General features: G+C 42.6%; 1 protein-coding gene across 1 annotated transcript; it reads left to right on the top strand.

Annotated features, from left to right (window-relative positions):
* The first annotated feature begins 1,148 nt into the window (after positions 1-1,148).
* Positions 1,149-19,525, top strand: LOC132581058 (sodium-independent sulfate anion transporter-like). Its single transcript, XM_060252095.1, has 11 exons — positions 1,149-1,457; positions 7,282-7,474; positions 8,619-8,689; positions 9,367-9,408; positions 11,530-11,609; positions 12,444-12,586; positions 13,824-13,999; positions 17,551-17,623; positions 18,250-18,300; positions 18,615-18,675; positions 19,435-19,525. The coding sequence occupies exons 1-11, from the start codon at positions 1,266-1,268 to the stop codon at positions 19,523-19,525; spliced, it is 1,173 nt and encodes a 390-aa protein (XP_060108078.1). The 5' UTR covers positions 1,149-1,265.
* The last annotated feature ends 2,313 nt before the right edge of the window (positions 19,526-21,838 follow it).

Below are 21,838 nucleotides of genomic sequence, written 5' to 3'. Positions count from 1 at the left end.
TGTCACTGTTACTGTTGTTGGCAGGGCCTAGCTGATCTTTGGTGCCTTTTGTTTGCAGCTATAGCAGCTACTTTGACCCTGGCCTGCTTGTGCAAGTAACCTCAGATCTGTGCAGCAATATTTTTAAGGATACCTAGGGAATTATGCCCCCAGCATTGTCTGTGATACTTTAAGAGACGCTGAGAAGAAGCTCCCCCCCTTGTGGCACTGGCACTGCAGTTTGGGGTAACACAGTGTGGTGTGCTATTATCACTGGTTAAGACAGAGAGATATTTCCTTTTAGAGACTCCTGAGGCAAAAGAGGAAAGAGAGAAATTATTTCTGCAGAAGCAGAGTTCATCTTTCTCCTGGCCAATGCACTGAAGTCCCTTTTGCTAAACTGGTGATTCCTGTTGCATTCTATTCTGTGTTGAGCTGTTATCCCATTGTAAGTATTTCCCATTTGTGTATGCCACATACTGATATTTAGCACTCAAGCATGTTTTTGTATTCCCAGGACTTTTTTGTGTAGAAAAAGGCCAGTATGAACTCATTTGCATATTAAGCCACACCCCCTGATATCACCATTGTTTTGCGCAGGGCTTTTTTTGAAGAAAAAGCCCAGCAGCAACTCATTTGCATATTAGGCCACACCCCATGATCCCAACTCAGCAGGAAATGTGTTCCTGGTCAAAAAAAATCCTGTGTGTTCCCATTACCCAGTTTTCATCTTACACCAAGAAGTGCGTTTTTGCCTTCTTGGTTTGTTTGATGCATATGAATTAGCTAAAGCCACAGCACTCAGTGTACCTGGTTCAAGCTCTGAGTCCCTTCCTCCCAAATGTCTACTGTCATTGGTGAATGCAGAGAAGGAAACGAGGCTACAGAATATAATGCCTGGATCCAGAAGTCACTGATAATCAGCTCCCAAGTACAGTCCTACTGAACTGGTTGTAAGCTGCCTTGGGATCCTTTTTTTTTTTTTTAACTAACCCCCTCCCCCCAGCCCCCCCCCCCTAGGGTAAAATACAGTACATGCTCTAGTCTAGAGTGCTGTCAATATGCTGTCAATATTTGAAACAGAGAATTGTCAGAATAATTTAACCACTGCCCATGGTGGGTCTAGTTCCTCTTCTCTGGTATTTCTGTGCCCAAATGGGATTTTTTTCTGCAGTTACCATTTCCGATGACATCTTCTCTTTCAGTCCACCTGTGACCTCAAGATTTCTCCAAGGTGTTATGGCTGGGCCACAAATGAATTGTCTTGAACCATTCTAAGTCCTGCCATGGCAGGGAGAAACCAGGAGTGCTGGGATCGATGGTACGAAACAGCCCAGAAGAGACTGCCAGTGCTAAGATGGCTTCCCAGATATTCTCTGCAGTGGATGCAGCTCGATATCATTGCTGGACTCACTGTGGGGCTGACTGTTGTGCCACAAGCTCTTGCCTACGCTGAGGTGGCTGGCCTCCCAATGCAGGTAAGACAGTTGATCCAGAAGTTTCTGTAAACATACTTCCTAAATGCTCACACTTGGTCCAGTTGATGGACGTGATGCTGAATGTGTCTGTGATGCAGAGAGGATGATTGGCTGAGGTTACCCTTCTATGTTGTTCTGGAGCAAGTACCCAAATCCAGTTAATGAAAACTTCTATTTAACAAGGGATAAATTAAGAACATAAGAGAAGCCATGTTGGATCAGGTCAATGGCCCATCCAGTCCAACACTCTGTGTCACATAAGAACATAAGAGAAGCCACGTTGGATCAGGCCAATGGCCCATCCAGTCCAATACTCTATGTCACACAGTTGCCAATATATGTGTGTATGTGTATATATACACACATGATTTCTTGTATTGTAAGAAAGGGAGAAAAGGACTTCTTCCTCTACTTTCTCCATCCCATGCATAATCTTGTAAACCTCTATCATGTCACCCCACAGTTGACGTTTCTCCAAGCTAAAGAGCCCCAAGCGTTTTAATGTTTCTTCATAGGGAAAGTGTTCCAAACCTTTAATTGTTCTAGTTGCCCTTTTCTGCACTTTTCCCAATGCTATAATATCTTTTTTAAGGTGCGATGACAAGAACTGTTCACAGTATTCCAAATGAGACCGCACCATTCATTTATACAGGGGCATTATGATACTGGCTGATTTGTTTTCAATTCCCTTCCTAATAATTCCCAGCATGGTGTTGGTCTTTTTTATTGCAATCGCACACTGTCTTGACATTTTCAGTGAGTTATCTACCACGACCCCAAGATCTCTCTCTTGGTCAGTCCCTGCCGGTTCACAACCCATCAACTTGTACTTGTAGCTGGGATTCTTGGTCCCAATGTGCATTACTTTGCACTTGGCCACATTGAACCTCATCTGCCATGTTGTCACCCACTCACCCAGGCTCAACAGATCCCTTTGGAGTGCCTCACAATCCTCTCTGGTTCTCACCACCCTGAACAATTTAGTGTCATCTGCAAACTTGGCCACTTCACTGCTTACTCCCAACTCCAGATCATTAATGAACAAGTTAAAGAGCATGGGACCCAGTCTGAGCCCTGCGAAACTCCACTGCTTACCGTCCTCCACTGTGAAGACTGCCCATTTATACTCACTCTCTGCTTCCTATTAATTAGCCAGTTTTTGATCCACAAGAGGACTTGTCCTTTTAATCCATGACTCTCGAGCTTTCTAAGGAGCCTTTGATGAGGAACTTTATCAAAAGCTTTCTGGAAGTCAAGGTAAACAACATCTATTGGGTCCCCTTTGTCCACATGTTAGTTCACCCCCTCAAAGAACTGGTAACATGTTAGTGAGGCAAGATCTTCCTTTACAGAACCCATGCTGAGTATTCCTCAATAACATTGTTCATCAATGTGGCTACTCATTCTGTCCTTGATAATGGTTTCTACCAACTTTCCCAGTATTGAAGTCAGATTGACTGGCCTGTAATTTCCCGGATCTCCTCTGGAACCCTTTTTAAAGATGGGGGTGACATTTGCTACCTTCCAGTCCTCAGGAATGGAGGCAGATTTCAATGAAAGATTACATATTTTTGTCAGGAGATCCACAAGTTCAACTTTGAGTTCTTTCAGAACTCTTGGATGTATGCCATCCGGACCTGGTGAATTATTAGTTTTTAATTTGTCAGTCAGTTGTAGGACCTCCTCTCTTGTTACCTCAATTTGACTCAGGTCTTTCAACACCCCTTCCAAAATTAGTGGTTCTGGAGCGGGCAAACACTTCTCATCTTCCACAGTGAAGACGGAGGCAAAAAATGCATTCAGCTTCTCAGCCATTTCCCTATCTTCCTTCAGTAATCCTTTTACCCCTTGGTCATCCAAGGGCCCCACTGCCTCCCTGGCTGGTTTCCTGCTTCTAATATATTTGAAGAAATTTTTATTGTTGGTCTTTATGTTTTTTGCAATATGCTCCTCATATTCCCTTTTTGCCTGCCTGATCACAATCTTGCATTTAATTTTCCACAGCCTGTGTTCCCTTTTATTAATCTCACTTGGACTAGCTTTCCACTGCTTAAAGGAGTCCTTCTTACCTTTTACAGCTTCCATTACTTTGTTTGTTAACCATGCAGGACTTTTCTTATACCTGTTTGTGCCTTTCCCAACTTGTGGTATATATTTTATCTGAGCTTCTAGGATTGTAGTTTTAAATAGCCTCCAAGCTTCCCCAAAGGTTTTGACTGTATTTACCTTTCCTTTCAGTTTCCTCTTCACATGCCTCCTCATCTCAGAGAAGTTACCCCTTTTAAAGTTAAACGTGGTTGTGCTGGTCTTTTGGGGAATCTCCCTATTTATACAAATGGTGAAATCAATAACATTATGGTCGCTGCTCCCAAGCCGTGCGATCACTTCTACATCTCTCATCAAGTCTTGGGCATTACATAGGACCAAATCCAGGATTGCCCCACCCTTGGTAGGTTCTGTGACCATCTGTTCCATAGCACAGTCATTAAGAGCATCAAGAAACTCAATCTCTTTCTCTCGACCCGAACACATATTGACCCAATCAATCTGCAGGTAGTTAAAATCACCTATTACAACACAGTTTTTATGTTTAGCCGCTATCTTTAATCCTTCCATCATATTATAATTGTTCTCTATCTTTTGATTTGGTGGGCGATAACAAACTCCCATAGTTAAATTTCCTTTTGGGCCCTCTATTTCGACCCAAAGCATTTCTAGAAGGGAATCTAATTCTTTGACCTCAGTCTTACTGGACTGTATACCCTCTCTGACATACAGAGCCACCCCACCTCCAACCCACCTCCCTATCCTTCTGATATAACTTATATCCAGGAATCACTGTGTTCCACTGATTCTCCTCATTCCACCAAGTTTCTGAAATTCCCACAATGTCTATGTTTTCCCCCAACACTAAACATTCCAACTCACCAATTTTATTTCGAACACTTCTAGCATTTGTATACAAACATCTATAATTTCCCAGGCAAGTTAGGCCCGCAACCTTCCTCCTGCTGCCTCAAGACTTTGGCAGACACTCCATACTGTTTGTCACCATCTCAGTGGACAACTCTGATCCATTATCCAGTAGAAAAGTAACAGCTAACCCTTCATCTCTTTGAGATGTGTCCTCCCGAACCAGAGACATTTCATCTCCTGTCTTCCCCCAAGATTTAGTTTAAAAACTCCTCTGCCACCTTTTTGATTTTAAGCACCAGCAGGTGGTTCCATCTGGGGACAAGTGGAGATTGTCTCTTTTGTACAGTTCCCGCTTGTTCCAGAAAGCATCCCAGTGCCTAACAAACTTAAACCCTTCCTCCTTACACCATCGTCTCATCCACACATTGAGACTTCTAATTTGTGCCTGTCTCTCCAGCTCTGCATGTGAAACAGGTAGCACTTCTGAGAAGGCTACCTTGGAGGTCCTGGCCTTAATTCTCCTGCCTAGCAGCCTAAATTTTTCCTCCAGGACCTTACGACTGCATTTCCCTACATTGTTGGTGCCAACATGCACCATGACCATTGGCTCCTTCCCATCACTGTCTATCAGCCTGTCTACAACATGCGTAATATCCGCTACCTTTGCACTAGGCAGGTAAGTCACCATACGGTCAGTACGCAGTTTTGCCACTCAGCTGTCTACTTACCTAAGGATCGAATCACCAACTACCAAGACCCCCCCTCTCTCCCTGCCTGGGGATGGTTCCTTGGCACGAAAGGATACCCGCTCATCAACTGAAGAAGAGGTCCCTTCTGAGGGCGCAATCCCCTTATCCTCAGCACAGTGCCCTGTTCCCTCTCGACCCTCATGCTCCCTGGCAGCAACGGAGATGCCACGTTAGAGTGGGGCTCATCTAATACATCCCTGAGAGTCTTCTCCGAGTGCCTAACTGACTGTCTCTGCTTCTCCAGGTCAGTCACCTTGGCATCAGGGGTACAAACTCATTCCCTGAGTACCAGGAGCTCCTTGCATCGAGCACACACCCAAGACTTCTGTCCTGTGGGCAGATAGTCATATATGTGACACTCAGTGCAAAATACTGGAAAGCCCCCACCCCCCTGCTGACATTCTACCTTTTTTAAAATATACAGTCCCCCTTTAAATCCTGTTTGTTTATGTGGCTCTCCTTCTGGAGGGTCTACTTATTGGGAACACAAGGAAAATCGGGATCTGAGTTCCTGGTCCTTACACAGCCCCCAGGCCAAGAGCCCTTCGGCTCGAGCCAAAGGCTCGCGCATCTGACAAGGCGCAGCTTAATCATGCAAAGAGGGTGGGGCCTCAGTCTGCCCCAGGAACACAGCCACTCCTAATCAATCAGCAACAATCACCTTCAGTCTGCTCAAACCAAACAAACAGCAGTTCCCCAGCAACCACAAACTCAGAATTTTCAGCAATCACACAGTCACACAAACTCAGAAATTCTCCCCCAGCTGTTTAGAAAGCCAAACCTCACCCTTATAGCACTTCTTATCTGCTCTCTCTCAGAGCTCTCTGAAATTGCTTTCAGGTGACACAAAGCAAGTCTAGTTCAACTCCATTTATAGCATGAACCAGCAGTCTCAGTCTGACATTGCCATCTGATTCTTATTAACTTGTTTTTCATCTCTACAGCTGTTACAACAACTGACATTATTAACACCACAGGAGCAGCCGTATCTATGGCACAGATGTGTACTCCATTAAATAGTTGTATTACACCTTCTTGGCAATGGAGAACAATTGCTTTCTGTACAGCCAACAATGAAATTGTTTCAAAGTTCTTATGCCCTGCTTAGTTCCTCTTCAAGGATTGCTGTGGTCAGACACCCTGGAGTTCCTCTTTGGTTTTAGAATCACAGGTTAGAGGGTTGCATCTAGCAGGTGAGGTTGTGGTAGACTAGAGCATTTGCTTTTCAAACAGGTTTGTTTTCTCACACCTTATATTGGTCTTCTCTGGCCTCTCACCTGAATAAACTAAGCTGATAATCACAAGTTCCTCTTTTCAAGCATGATCCCAGGTCAAACATGGGTACATGCTATATACAGGGCTTTTTTTTTGAGAAGGAATGCACAGGAACGCAGTTCTGGCTGGCTTGGTGTAAGGGGGTGTGGCCTAATATGCAAATCAGTCTCTGCTGGGCTCTTTCTACAAAAAGACTTGTTTAGAACAATGGTGATGTCGGGGGTGTGGCCTAATATGCAAATGAGTTCCTGCTGAGCTTTTTCTACCAAAAGCCCTGGCTTTTAGAACACTGATGTGCCACCTCTTGAGAGACCTGCTATCTAGAGACCTGCTCCAAAAGACAGTAAAATAATTATATTTGTAGTTTTATGGTTTTTAAAATTATGTGTTTATAGAAAAAATATTCAGTAGCTGAAAATAATACGCATAAAACAGCTGTCAGGGTAGAAGCAAACCATAAACACAGTTATATATTTCCATCACTAAATGAAGTGGTATAGTAACTTTCCTCTATTTGCCTTAAATAGAACTCCAACTTTAAAATGAAGGTAAACCTGTGGTATGTTGTGGCGTGTGTGTATTGTATTTTTATGAGCAAAAAGTACCTCTTTGCTGTCTTTTGGTTCTGGTTTTACTGTCCTGTTATGGTATGATGCCTTCCCAGACATACCATTTAAAAATCCCAAAGGCATAGTCATGATAGTATGTTGCAGCAAGAATAAAATAGAATAATTTTGTTAATCTCTTTAGTATCGCTAGACTTCTCTTTTATTAAGTGTACTACTTCCATGGGATACCTTTGAAAATGGCTTTAATTTGGCCATTATTCCTACACCACTATGCTTAGTATCTGATGCTTTCTCCCCTTCCCCCTTCTCTTGCAGTTTGGCCTCTATTCCTCCTTCATGGGCTGCTTCATCTATTGTCTCTTGGGGACCGCGAAGGATGTGACACTGGGCCCTACAGCTATCATGTCGCTACTGGTTTCTTCCTATGCATTCCATGACCCTGCTTATGCCATCCTGCTTACATTCCTCTCAGGCTGCATCCAGTTACTCATGGGGCTCCTACAGCTTGGTAAGATGTGGCCAGTGGCATATTGGGTCAATCAATCATTTATCAAACTCAGTGTCAACCAAGCCAGAGCAAGAGGCTTTAGAAAAGATGACTGGAGAGAGGATGGGGTAGAGGTAAAGCAGTTCCTGCTTTCTATTTCAGAGTTCTTATAGGAGGGACACTGAGATGTGAGGATGCTTCGATGATCCTCCATAAATTACACACATTTGTAATTCCAGCAGTTAAGAACATAAGAATAGTCCTGCTGGATCAAACCAGTGGTCCACCTTGTCCGGTATCCTGTTTCACACAGTGGTCAACTAGTTGTGGTGGAGGCCAACAAATGGGGCACAGAGTCCAAGGCTTTCCCCTGGTGTTGCTTCCTAGCACTGGTACTTAGAGGTTTGCTGCCTCTGAATGTGGAGGTTCCCTGTGGTTGCCATGGCTAGTAGCCATCAATGGGTTTATCCTCCATGAATCTGTCTGATTAACTCTTAAAGACATCTGTGCTTAGGGCCATCAGTATGTCCACTGGCAACGAATTCATTTATGTATTGCATTATTATCTCATTGTCTCCCTAGACTTTTGCAGTGCCTGTGCATGCATGCTTTGATTAGAGAGTGTATTATAAGAAAGATTAATGTGCTTATCTGACTATTTAGTTACTGCGTTGGGCTAGGTATGGAGAAACCTTGGTTCAAATTCCCATTTTGCCATGAGGCTCACTGAGTTATCTTGGGCCAGTTATTCTCTCTCAGCCTACTGGAGAGACTAGGGATTTTGGGGAGGATAAAATAGAGAAGAGAACTTCCCTGAGCACCTTAGATGTATAATCAAGCTATCCCATGACTCTGCTTGAATGGGATGGTTTCAAGGCTACCTTTACTAGAGGGTAAACATGAGTTTCTGAGTAGAACTTCTATGTATGAACTTTTTGTGTAGTTTTCCCTTCCCAGCATTTCCCAGTTGTCAGTATTCTTGTTGCCAAGGAACAGCAGGAAGCCAAGTCAGGTACTGAGAGCACTTCTGTGTGTTCTCCTAGATACATGGATTTGTCAAGAATAACTTGGATGAGCAGTTGCAATGGGACACGGGATTAAGTGTAAATGGTTATGTTGGATTCTGTCTTTGCAAAGCTAAATGGCGGTTCTCTATTCATTGCAGGTTTCCTACTAGACTTCATCTCATATCCTGTCATTAAAGGGTTCACTTCAGCTGCTGCAGTCACCATTTTTTTTTATATATGAATATATTTATTGTTTTAGTCATTTACATTGAGCTTATCCTTTTTCTCATACAGAGTATACATCTGAATCTCTATCTCCCTTTACAAAGTATTCTTGCTCGGTCCTTTTAGTTTAAATGTTCTTATATCAGTCCATATTGAGGTCTTCTTGCTTCCAAGTAGTACCGTCGTTCTTTAGTCTTCTCCTTCTAGGCCTTATTAAGTCCATTTTCTCTTTCACCTTCATATTCTTGTCACTTCCGAGCTTTTCCTGCCCTGACGATAGGGATGAGAATGTTTTAGTACATAGGATTTGATTTCCTATCACATTCATCAATCTATTTTTCTCTTCCCTAATCCCTCCCTCCCTCCCTTGCGTGCTCAACTTTCTAGCCAGGGGCACAAATTAAGAAGCTTCCACCGAATGTCCCGCCGTTGACCTTCTAGTGACCACTTTAAATATGGATACCATTTCTCCTTTATCCTTTTTGTTTTTGACCCCCATTGTTCATCACGATTAAGCATAGCTATAATGTCCGACTGAACATATTCAAATAAATAATTATGCCAGTTTTGCTCCGTCCATTTGGTTTTATCCTTCCAGCCAAAGGCTATTACAGCCTTGCCAGCTAGCACCATTGCTTTGAATAGATCCAGCCCTTCTTTATTGATTCCGTATTTATTTAATATGCTCCTGCTGCAGTCACCATTGGCTTCAACCAGGTCAAGGTAGACTACTGGCCTTTGTTCTAACAGTCCAGGTTTTATGGATACACTTTTATTAAATCTTCCCAGATGTTCAGCTGCCAAATGCGGCTGTCCAAAATGTGTCTCATTGATCGAGTGGTTTAGTGAGACCTTGTGGAAGATTTATAGTGCTCCTTGCATCAAACTTAGAAAAAATGCCCTTCATCTTGGAGTGCTGTTCTTTATGCAGGAACTGTGGCATTTGTGAGTAGGAAACGTCTTAAATATTTCTCATTCAAAACAAGCCTAAGTATTAACATTAATATGACATAGATTAAACATAACATAGATTGGATATAAAGATCTCCCTTTGTCCTCCCATGCAAGGGTTGAAGGCCTGTCTCTTCCCCAATGTATGTCAAGTATATGAAATTATTGAGTTGCCTGAAAATGGAATGACCATCTGTCTGACGTAGCTAGGATCCTCTATTGCTTTTCTTGCTAACAGACCCATTGATTGGTGTATTCAGCCCTGTGGTGAGTAGAGGCAATTTCATGATATGGTACAAAATGGAAACCACTCAAACATCAAAGTTACTGGGATCAAAGTTACTGGGGGGTGAGGTCTAACTGATCTTTCTTACTTTATTAGCTAATTACAGAAGGACCCTGAAGAACAAACATACTGCATGTATTGGGCCCCCTGTAATGTTGATATTCACATTTATTATCTGTGGTACTGGATGTTTATCAGTATCTCACCTCACTATAAATGCTGCTGTTGATTTATAATACTTAGAAGTGAGAGTGGGGAGCCAATCTGTCTGATTCCTAAACTGTTGGATATGATGCAACACAAATGTTTCCTGTGTGGTTGACCTCAGCCAGCTGTTTACAAGAGGACAGATCATAGCTGCCTTCTTACTCATAAGGGGTTGCCAATTCAAAGAAGTAGCCTGTATTTCTTTTGACACAGGAGGCTTCAGAAGTGCTCAGGTAGGCCAGAAAACAGTCCTACGTAAACATACTTGATTGATGAGCAAGTTCCCTAGCAGAAGTTTTTTGTGCATCTCTATTTATTTTATTTTATTTGCCTTCTAGCCTGCCCTACCCTGCAAGCAGGCTCAGCGTGGGTTACAACAAGCATTAGATACAAAAACTACTTTCTAAAACATCCAATCAATCATTGACAATAATAACAACACAATAATGAAATTACAGCAATAAACACAGCCATAACAGTTGATGGCGTTGTCCAGTTTTTCCATCTCCTCTGCTCCTGTACAGATCCCCATATGTGTGCAGATGGATAGGAATTGATGCTGATGTGGCAGATAAAAGGCATAGATTGTACAAGGTCTGGAAAATAAGGCAGTGCAGGGAAGAGGAGGTCAAATAAATAGATCTTCTGCCTCAACTGTAGGCCTGGTGGAACATCTCCATTAAGTCACAGGGCCCGGATCTCAACAGGGGAGTGTGTTCCCCAGGCCGGTACTAGAGCCCAAAAGCCTCTGGTTTTGGATGAGATTAAGGAGATATCCTTAGGGTCTGGGACCACCAGTAGTTCTTGAACCATTGAGTGCAATGCTCTTCTGGGGACATACCAGGAGAGACGGTCCTGCAAGTATGTTGGCCCCAGACCGCATAGGGTTTCAAAGGTAAAAACCAAAACCTTCAACTAGAAGTCAGTGTAGCTGACAAAGCACTGGATGTGTGTTCTTAACAGTGTTCCTGTCAGAAGATACACCACTGTTCTAAGCATATTTGGTGCATTTTCATGTCCATGTAAATTAGCATGCTTAGGACAGAGATGCAAGGAAGATAATGGGAAAAGCTATATTGTCTATTTGTTTATACATTGCATTTGTTGTCTATACATTTTCTGATAAGTCTCTGCTAGCAGGTTCTGTGAATGCAGATTTTCCCTTAGGCTGAAGGCACAGGCATCTTGGTTAGCCGTAGGGGACTAACAGTCCACTGTTTCTGCCTGAGGAGACTGCTCTAGAGATTACTAAGCCTTCTTTGTTTCACATTCAAATGGTCTCAGGGTTCCATGCAAATGGTCTTAGTTCCTTAGACTGTTACCCTTCTTCATAGCCTTCTTCTGTGTATGCGTGCTGTAGTTACACCAACCTGGTTTGTGGATTTTATTTGTTTGCATAGGCACTTCTTGGCTTGCAGAACATCCCACGGCAGTTTTTCCTGCAGGTGTATTACACCTTCTCCAGAATTGGAGAGACAAGGTAAACAGATCTTTCCATGTGTGTCTTCCCCCTTTCAGTTTGGTGCAGTGGTTAAGAGCAGTGGACTCTAATCTGGACAGTCATTCTTGAATGTCATGAAACTTTTTGGTCTCACCAAACTTTGTTTCCTTGGAAGACCTGTATGTAGGAACCTATGATAGAGTGGGAAATTAGGCTGCTAGCGAGAGTGTGAAGTCAGTGCACTTTGAAGCTATAGCGTCCTCTATGAGAGCTGAAGACATTTTAAGATAAGGCTGCAGTGAATGCTTGTACAGCTATAGAAACCAGAGGGATTCCCAGTATGTAGCCTTGCTGTATTTTGTACTGGATTGGAATATTGATCCATGTGTTGCATTACATACCTCTGGAGCATGCAGAGTTTGGCCTGCAGTTCCCATGAAAGCTGAACCACCCAAATATAAAAGATTTCAGGTTTTCACGGCTGGTAACATCGTTAGGGTTTGTAGACTCTTTTGGGCTCAAGTGCCATGGAGAAGAACACGGCATTTGAGCCCGAAAGATTCTACAAACCCTAACCACTCAAATATACTTTTGGCATATTCTGAGCAAGGATCCTAAAACGCACACACCTCTTGTAGGAGTGAATAAAAGTGGACCTGGATAAAAGTGGATCTGTATATAACCAAATTTTCTGACATGCACAGCTTATTTAACTGGCAGGAAAATAATTAGGGTTTTGACTTATAGGATGACTATGATCACTCCAGGCACAAGTCCAGTGGCTCTATAGGAAGGGACATTCTCAGAAGGGGATTGTGATTGATGGGGGTCCCTTTCAAGCCAGTTACTAATACGATTATAACTTATGTGCAGAGCAGGGGATGCCATTCTTGGACTCATCTGCCTGATCGTGCTTACAGGGCTGCAACAAATGAAAAACCACATCCCCAGGGAGTACTGGATGGAAAGGTTATCTGTCAGGATCAGCCAGCTTATTGTCTGGGCAATAGCAACAGGTTTGTCTATTCTGTCTTGCATGCTGGTTTTTAGCTCAACCCTTTCCCATCAGAGTGTTGAATTGTAGCAGTCCTTGGCACCGATTGGCTGTGCTGGTACAGTGGCTCAGAATGTTCAAGTTGCTCATGGAATAAAGTAATCTGCAGTCCAGCTTCTGTGAGGGAAGGTAAATATTATGAACTTGGCTGGGCTTTAAACTTCATGGGATGGCTGAGAACTGAGAAGAAGGGGAGAGGCTAAGCAGTAGAGAAAGGCAATGCAGAGGAAATATGATGAGAACCAGCACTCTAAAGAAGGGTAGGCTGACAGTGGAGGCAGAGCTTGGAAGGGGAACAAGGAGTTGAGACAAGAGGCTCTTTAAAAAGCTTCACATTGGTCATGATCACATGGGGATATGGAGAAGGAAACAGATGTGTTAGGGGGGCTAAAGTTACAGCATAGCTAATGGACAAAGTAGCCTATTGCCTAAATAAAGATTATGGAGATATGAAACTGAAGAAAGGAAAAGCCAGGCTGAAAATATAACTGTGGCAAAACTATGAACAAGATGCAGTTACAGGAAGTGCTGGGGACTATTGGCAGGCAGAGGGAAGACAACAAAACTGAAATCGAGTTTCTGACTGTAGAGCCTGACGGGGGGGTTCTGCCTCTTGTGTTCCTACACATCATCAGCTGCCAAACCTCAAGTGACAACAAGAATGTAGGGTTGTTATTGTTATTATTTATTTGATTTGTTAATCGCCCTGTCCCAGCTTGCAGTGGGCTCTGGGTGATATACAAGGGGCATAATGCCATAAAACAGTATGCAGACTTTAAAATTCAATATACAATTTGATAAAAACTAAAACCAGAATAAAAAGGATCCAAGATGGCAGCTTACACATTTTTATTCCAATTCTGGACTACTTGGCCATTTTCTGGGAAGGGGGAGAGATGATTTAAAACCAAATATACGGGGAGAGGGGGAGGGAGGATGCCAGCCAGTTGCTGCCCTCAACTGAAAACCTGGCAGAACGTCTGTGCCTTACAAGCTCTGTGGAATTGCATAAGATCCTGCAGGGCCCTGTGTCATTTGGCAGAGAGTTCCACCAGTTTGGGGCCAGCACTACGTTTTGTGCCAATGATAAACAAACCTTGCTTATCGTTTTAGCTGAATGCAGTTTTTGCCCATAAGTGTCATTGCTGTCTTTTGGAAATACACAGCTTTGCTTTAAGAATTTCTTCTCTTTCTTATAGCCCGTAATGCTCTGGTGGTTCTGTTTGCTGGTTTGGTGGCCTACTCCTTCCAAGTTACAGGCTCCCAGCCATTCACCCTCACAGGGACAATACCCCAAGGACTCCCCCACTTCCAGCCACCACCATTCTCTAAGGTGACACCCAATGAGACAATCCACTTTGGAGAGATGGTGCAGGTGGGTATTTGGTTTTTATTTGTGTAGGTGTATATGTCCCGTCCTTCTGCTAGGGAAAAAAACTGACGTTTCTATTTAAGCACTTTTAAAACAGCATTAAACAAGCATAGCTAAATATGTAAACCCTGGAGTGGATCCTACCACTATCCTCTGATTCCACTGAGCAAAGTGTGAAGCCTCCTTAGGCTGGAGAAAGCCTTATCCCCCAAGTACGGTAGCCTTTCTACCTCCTTGACTTTCCTACTAACATTGTTATATCGTTATAACATTGTTATAAGTTCTATTGGAAGGATATGGAGGAAAGAGTTGGAGGTGGGGTGGCTCTGTATGTCAGAGAGGGTATACAGTCCAGAAAGACTGAGGTCAGAGAATTAGATTCCCTTCTAGAAATGCTTTGGGTCGAAATAGAGGGCCCAAAAGGAAATTTAACTATGGGGGTTTGTTATCGCCCACCAAATCAAAAGATAGAGGACAATTATAATATGATGGAAGGATTAAAGATAGCAGCTAAACGTAAAAACTGTGTCATAATAGGTGATTTTAACTACCCACAGATTGATTGGGTCAATATGTGTTCTGGTCAAGAGAAAGAGATTGAGTTTCCAGACGGTCTCAATGACTGTGCTATGGAGCAGATGGTCCCAGAACCTACAGGGGCGGGGCGATCCTGGATTTGGTCCTAAGTAATGCCCAAGATCTGGTGAGAGATGTAAAAGTGATTGCACCACTTGGGAGCAGTGACCATAACGTTATTGATTTCACCATTTGTATAAATAGTTGCCCCAAAAGACCAGCACAACCACTTTTAACTTTTAAAGGGGTGAATTCTCTACGATGAAGAGGCATGTGAAGAGGAAACTGAAAGGAAAGGTAAATGCAGTCAAAACCCTTGGGGAAGCTTGGAGGCTATTTAAAACTACAATCCTAGAAGCTCAGATAAAATATATACCACAAGTTAGGAAAGGCACAAACAGGTATAAGAAAAGGCCTGCATGATTAACAAACAAAGTTACGGAAGCTGTAAAAGGTAAGAAGGATTCCTTTAAGCGGTGGAAAGCTAGTCCAAGTGAGATTAATAAAAGGGAACACAGGCTGTGGCAAAACAAATGCAAGATTGTGATCAGGTAGGCAAAAAGGGACCATGAGGAGCATATTGCAAAAAACATAAAGACCAGCAATAATTTTTTTTAAAAATATATTAGAAGCAGGAAACCAGTTAGGGAGGCAGTGGGGCCCTTGGATGACCAAGGGTTAAAGGATTACTGAAGGAGGATAGGGAAATGGCTGAGAAGCTGAATGCATTTTTTGCCTCCGTCTTCATTGTGGAAGATGAGAAGTGTTTGCCCACTCTAGAACTGCTAATTTTGGAAGGGGTGTTGAAAGACCTGAGTCAGATTGAGGTGACAAGAGGAGGTCCTACAACTGATAGACGAATTAAAAACTAATAAATCACCAGGTCCGGATGGCATACATCCAAGAGTTCTGAAAGAACTCAAAGGTGAACTTGTGGATCTCCTGACAAAAATATGTAATCTTTCATTGAAATCTGCCTCTGTTCCTGAGGACTGGAAGGTAGCAAATGTCACCCCCATCTTTAAAAAGGGTTCCAGAGGAGATCCGGGAAATTACAGGCCAGTCAGTGACTTCAATACTGGGAAAGTTGGAAGAAACCATTATCAAGGACAGAATGAGTAGGTACATTGATGAACATAAATTATTGAGGAAGACTCAGCATGGGTTACTAACCTGTTACCAGTTCTTTGAGGGGGTGAACAAACATGTGGACAAAGGGAACCCAATAGATGTTGTTTACCTTGACTTCCAGAAAGCTTTTGATAATGTTCCTCATCAAAGGCTCCTTAGTAAGCTAAAGAGTCATGGAGTAAAAGGATAAGTCCTCTTGTGGATCAAAAACTGACTAATTAATAGGAAACAGAGAGAGAGTATAAATGGGCAATCTTCACAGTGGAAGACGGTAAGCAGTGGGGTGCCGCAGGGCTTAGTACTGGGTCCCATGCTCTTTAACTTGTTCATAAATGATTTGGAGTTGGGAGTAAGCAGTGAAGTGGCTAAGTTTGCAGATGACACTAAATTGTTCAGGGTGGTAAGAACCAGAGAGGATTTTGAGGCACTCCAAAGGGATCTGTTGAGGCTAGGTGAGTAGGCGTAAACGTGGCAGATGAGGTTCAATGTGGCCAAGTGCAAAGTAATGCACATTGGGGCCAAAGGCTACAAATACAAGTTGATGGGTTGTGAACTGGCAGAGACTGACCAAGAGAGAGATCTTGGGGTCGTTGTAGATAACTCACTGAAAATATCAAGACAGTGTGCGATTGCAATAAAAAAGGCCAATGCATCGCTGGGAATTATTAGGAAGGGAATTGAAAACAAATCAGCCAGTATCATAATGCCCCTGTATAAATTGATGGTGCGGTCTCATTTGGAATACTGTGTACAGTTCTTGTCACCACACCTCAAAAAGGATATTATAGCATTGGAAAAAGTCCAGAAAAGGCAACTAGAATAGTTAAAGGTTTGGAATACTTTCCCTATGAAGAAAGGTTAAAATGCTTGGGGCTCTTTAGCTTGGAGAAACGTCGACTGCGGGGTGACATGATAGAGGTTTACAAGATTATGCATGGGATGGAGAAAGTAGAGAAAGAAGTACTTTCTCCCTTTCTCACAATACAAGAACTTGTGGGCATTCAATGAAATTGCTGAGCAGTAGGGTTAGAACGGATAAAAGGAAGTACTTCTTCACCCAAAGGGTGATTAACATGTGGAATTTACTGCCACAAGAGGTGGCGGCGGCTACAAGCACAGCCAGCTTCAAGAGGGGTTTGAATAAAAATATGGAGCAGAGGTCTATCAGTGGCTATTAGCCACAGCATATTATTGGAACTGTCTGGGGTAGTGATGCTCTGTATTCTTGGTGCTTGCGGGGGAGGGGGCAGAGTGGAAAGGCTTCTAGCCCCACTTGTGAACCTCCTTTCTTTTTTGGCCACTGTGTGACACAGAGTGATGGGCCATTGGCCTGAACCAACATGGCTTCTCTTATGTTCTTAGTTCTAATTTTGGCAAGTTCCTCCTTGAATTAAGGGGATGTTGGTATCCACTTAGAATTACTTAATGATTTGCCCATTTTTAGCATTTGATGCAGTTAGAGCCTTAGCTTGGAATTTGGAGTTAGCCCTTTTTGTTCCAAGACAGTCTATAAGGCCTGTGTTGTTCTGCATCCTTAAATGTATTTGGATCGTAGTGAAGCCTGGCTGTGCATTTCATACTTGTTCTAGGTTTTAGCATGTTACCATTCTGGGAGGTATCAGTTTGAATCTGTGAAAGTGGCAAAGAGAAAAGGCACTGATCTATGTTGTAGTGGAGAAAGTTTGGCTTGGATGAAGGTAATCTAATTTCCTGCATAAAGATAACTAGGGAGCCATGGAGAAATCATGACATTACAAGCCAGTGTAATGGTTAGAGTATTGGATCAGGTTCATAGTACAGTGCTCTTTTCAGGTAAATAAAGACATCCTTTTATGTCTCCTTTACAGGCAATGGGAGCTGGCTTGGCTGTGGTGCCACTAATGGGGCTACTGGAGACAGTTGCAATCGCCAAGGCATTTGGTAGGGTTTATTTTAGCCCCAGACTATGGGGAAAGCTATGTGGATGCCACAGAGAAAGATGCATGCAGTCTGCCCCACCACTGCAGTTGTCCATCAGCCCTGCACATTAGCGAGAGACAGTATGTATAGTGGTTACAGTGTTGGATCAGGTTCTGGGAGACCCAGATTTGAATTCCTATTCACCCTCCTAGCCTACCTTACTTCACAGGGGTGTTAAGGATAAAATGCAGGACAGGAGAACAGTGTAAGGTGCGTTGGGTCCCCGTTCGGGAGAAAGGTAGGAATAAATTAAGTAAATAAATATCACCCCATGAGAAGCATCTCCCACAGTGTCAGGTACACATGTTAAATGGGCACAATTTCTGTCAGAATCATGGATTAAAGTAAGGATCTCCTAGATTCAGATTTGCCAAGTTTCATACCTGTGTCTTCCCTCTATCTTAAAAGGTGAAAGCAGCTTTCTCCAGTGAGAGAGGCGGGGGATCCCGGAATGGTTACAGCTCCTTATTCCTTGTTCATTGCTGCACTCCCTTTTGCTTGCTGCAGTACATTGTGGGGCTCTTAGATAAGGAAACTAACAACAAAGTGGGTTTAATCAGTCTCTTAATTTCTCTCTTACCTTCTAGCTTCTCAAAATAACTACCAAATTGACCCTGATCAGGAGCTGTTAGCCATGGGTAAGAATTCTGCATGCATGGATTTGTTGCCATTGACTGGATAGGGCTGGGCCTTATATTTTGAGGGATGCCCAGACGTAGTGGGGATAAGTCTGAGAGAGAAGAAGCATGTCCACAAAGGAAAAAGATTTCTGAAATGTTTGCCAAGGCCAGTTGCTTAGATCAGCATGTAGGAGGAAGAGGCCTTAAAGATAAGTATAGCAATGAGGAAAACAACACCCTCGATCTTAGCATTGTTCTCAAAGTGGTCCTGGTGGGGCCAGGAAGTGAAACTCTCTGTCTTTGTTTCCTAACCCTTCTTCTTCCACCTCCAGGTTTCACTAATCTCTTTGGATCCTTCGTCTCATCCTATCCTGTCACAGGTAGCTTTGGCCGGTGAGTACAATCTACAGCAGGTGAAACCACCTTCATATGACATGGTGGGCATCATCTATATTAAAGGTGTGAGCTGGCTTGAGGGTTGTAAAGTCTGGCACCTATGACTTGCCACAGGAGCATTCTCAAAATCACTTCCCATAGATGTGTTACCTCTTCAAAACACCTTAAAACAGGGCTTTCTTTTTTCTTTTTAGCAGGAACGCACATGAAAGCAGTTCCGGCTGGCTTGGTGTCAGAGGTTGTGGCCTAATAGGCATATGAGTTCCTGCTGGGCTTTCTCTACAAAAAAGCCCTGACTTTAACCACCTAGGTTGTGTATACATACTGATTGGTGAAATTGGAACCTATTTCAGTGGTCATGAATATAGTGGGGGATCAGCTAATTTAGGTCTTCTTGTTTTAGGTTCTAATGTTTGGTTGTCTTTGCTTTTATTACTGGCGTATGTTGAAAGGCATTTTGAGAGCCCAATATAGCTGGTTTATGTAAGGCATACATTTTAATAGAAACAAGACCTCCAGATTAATGTAGAGTACAAGGGGTAGGTGGTGTTTGAGGCTTATTCTGAGGTTTGCTGCCAGTGAGCTCACGTTAGGCTTCAGAAGAACTGCCTCCTGGACAGGCAGAATCTTTGCATGTCTTTGAGTCCAGGTAGCCACAGCAAAGACCTTGTTCTCTTTAACCTGTCCATGTTTCCAGCTTCCTCTGTTAGTTTTTTTGGAGGATTACTTTCCATAATGACATAGTTTATGTTACAGGACAGCAGTGAATGCGCAGACAGGGGTGTGCACCCCTGCAGGGGGACTTATCACAGGTAGGCACTCCCTCTCTATTGAATGTGGGGCATAGTTAACAACTATTACCTAAGCCAAAATATATAACTGTCAGACATACCATATCATTAACTGTTGTTCTTATCCCTTTGGGGGATGAAACCTGGACCACATTTTGGAAGAGGTTATAGGACAACCTGTTCAGAAATAAGTTAAAGCAAGTAGAAAAACTGCTACTATGGATGCCATTGAAGAATTTCACACCAACCTGATTGCCCGGTTATTTAAGTCTACTAGTGTTAATAGTATACCGTGAAGGGATGTGCTAGAAAGAAAGCCTTGAGTGGCTTTCCGAACATGGCTTTTTTTTTTAGTAGGAACGCAGTTTTGGCTGGCTTGGCATCAGGGGGGTATGGCCTAATATGCAAATGAGTTCCTGCTAGGCTTTTTCTACAAAAAAAGCCCTGTTTCAAAATAACACTTTTTCTTTCCTGTGGAAGTGATTCACATGAACATTAATTAAAGATGGAGGAGTCAGCAAATAAGGTAGCATTAAGTTTCAAGTATTTATTAACAAACATTTGAAAGTTGCATTATTAAAACCAAACAAAAGATCATCAGTAGCCACAGAAAAATCTCAAAATAAAATGGAGCAAAAAACGTGTTTCAAGCTTTACACCTACATTGTACGTTGCACACATGATTAGATAGGTCAGGATGGAGGATCAAATTAGTTTCAAGTTGTCCCTTAGTCTTCTGGGAAGAAGGGGAGGGGAGACAAGACGGTGATTGAACACTTTCCAGTCTGCTCATATGAACATATGAAGCTGCCTTATACTGAATCAGACCCTTGGTCCATCAAAGTCAGTATTGTCTTCTCAGACTGGCAGTGGCTCTCCAGGGTCTCAAGCTGAGGTAGGGTGGCCAAGACTGTGACAACTATGGTTGAACTCTGAAGGAAGTTCTGGCAATCACATTTAAAGGGACCGTACACCTTTTAAATGCGTTCCTTCCATTGGATGCCTTCTTTTGGGGCTCATAGAATTGGACCCTCTGGTCCAATCTTTTTGAAACTTGGAGGATGTCTTGTAAGAGGCACTGGATACTATGCTGAAAATTTGGTGCCTCTCCCTCAAAAAAGCAACCTCCCAATCAGTTCTCCATAGGGAATAAATGGAATGCCCAGCAGACATTTCCCTCCCCCCCCCCCGCTTTCTGATTACCCTGAGGTGGCGGGAGGGCCTCCAAACCAGGGGGGAGGGGGATCCCCTGCTGCCACCTGGGGATTGGCAACCCTACACTCACTGCCTACCCTTATGCTGATTCTTTTAACAGCTGCAGTACAATTTGGATCTACAATTATGGGGAAACCTCTGAATGACGTCTAAAACAAATGATTCTTATTTCAATACACATGATTGTGAAAGGAAATACAATTCCCAGTAATGGAGGGAAAATTCATAAGGCAGCTTCTGCCATCAGTTCAGAAATTACTACTAGTTCCTCCATTCAGTTCAGTGTTGGCATGCTTTATCAATAATTGTACATATGCTGTGGAATGGACTTTTTTTTTTTTAAACTTAAAATTTTTTATTTTATAAAAAACAACCAACAACATTTCTATTACAAACAAAAGACACCATCTCATGGCATCCGTACGTATACCTAATTCTTTTAAAGTAATATATCCAAACATGTACATGAACACGTGGTTAATAAATAAAATCAATAAATAAAACAATAGTAATAACAATAAAAATATAAGAAAAAAAAAAGGGGAAGAATAGAACAAATCTCATATGTAAGCAGTTACGCACCCTATTAGCGATTAAACCAATTCATACAAATCCAAATCAGTAAAGGACAAAGTCCAAGTATTTCCTTGGCATTGAGCATTTTTTAGATGTATTGTTGTTTACAAAATCTAAAAAACAAAACCATTTCTTTACAAAATTTTCACCACTTTTAAGATTTTCCCTTAGATTAAGTTGAGAGGCAATTTTGTCTTGGATTACCAGCTCCCACACCTTTTGGAACCAAAGTGACACTGATGGTATCCTACTGGATTTCCAAGATTGTGCAAGCAACAATTTACCTGCTAAGAGTAGAAGTGAAATGAGTTCTGATTTTAGTTTAGGAAAAGTGTTTTTTGGCCATAAGTTCAAAAGAACAAATTCAGGGGTACGAGGAATGGTTTCCTTTACGATTGCTTCAACTTTGGCTATTATAACATCCCAAAATTTTTGTATTTTTTGGCACGACCACCAGCAGTGAAGAAAGGAGCCTAAAGCCCCACAGCCTTTCCAACAAATAGGGCTGGCTTTTTTATAGGCATGACTCACAATTTGCGGGGTTAAGTACCATCTCGTGATTACTTTATATTGTTGTA

This window comes from Heteronotia binoei, chromosome 13 (genome assembly GCF_032191835.1).
Source record: "Heteronotia binoei isolate CCM8104 ecotype False Entrance Well chromosome 13, APGP_CSIRO_Hbin_v1, whole genome shotgun sequence".
In the NCBI taxonomy this organism is placed as follows: domain Eukaryota; kingdom Metazoa; phylum Chordata; class Lepidosauria; order Squamata; family Gekkonidae; genus Heteronotia; species Heteronotia binoei.
This window is presented reverse-complemented; position numbering and strand designations above follow the sequence as displayed.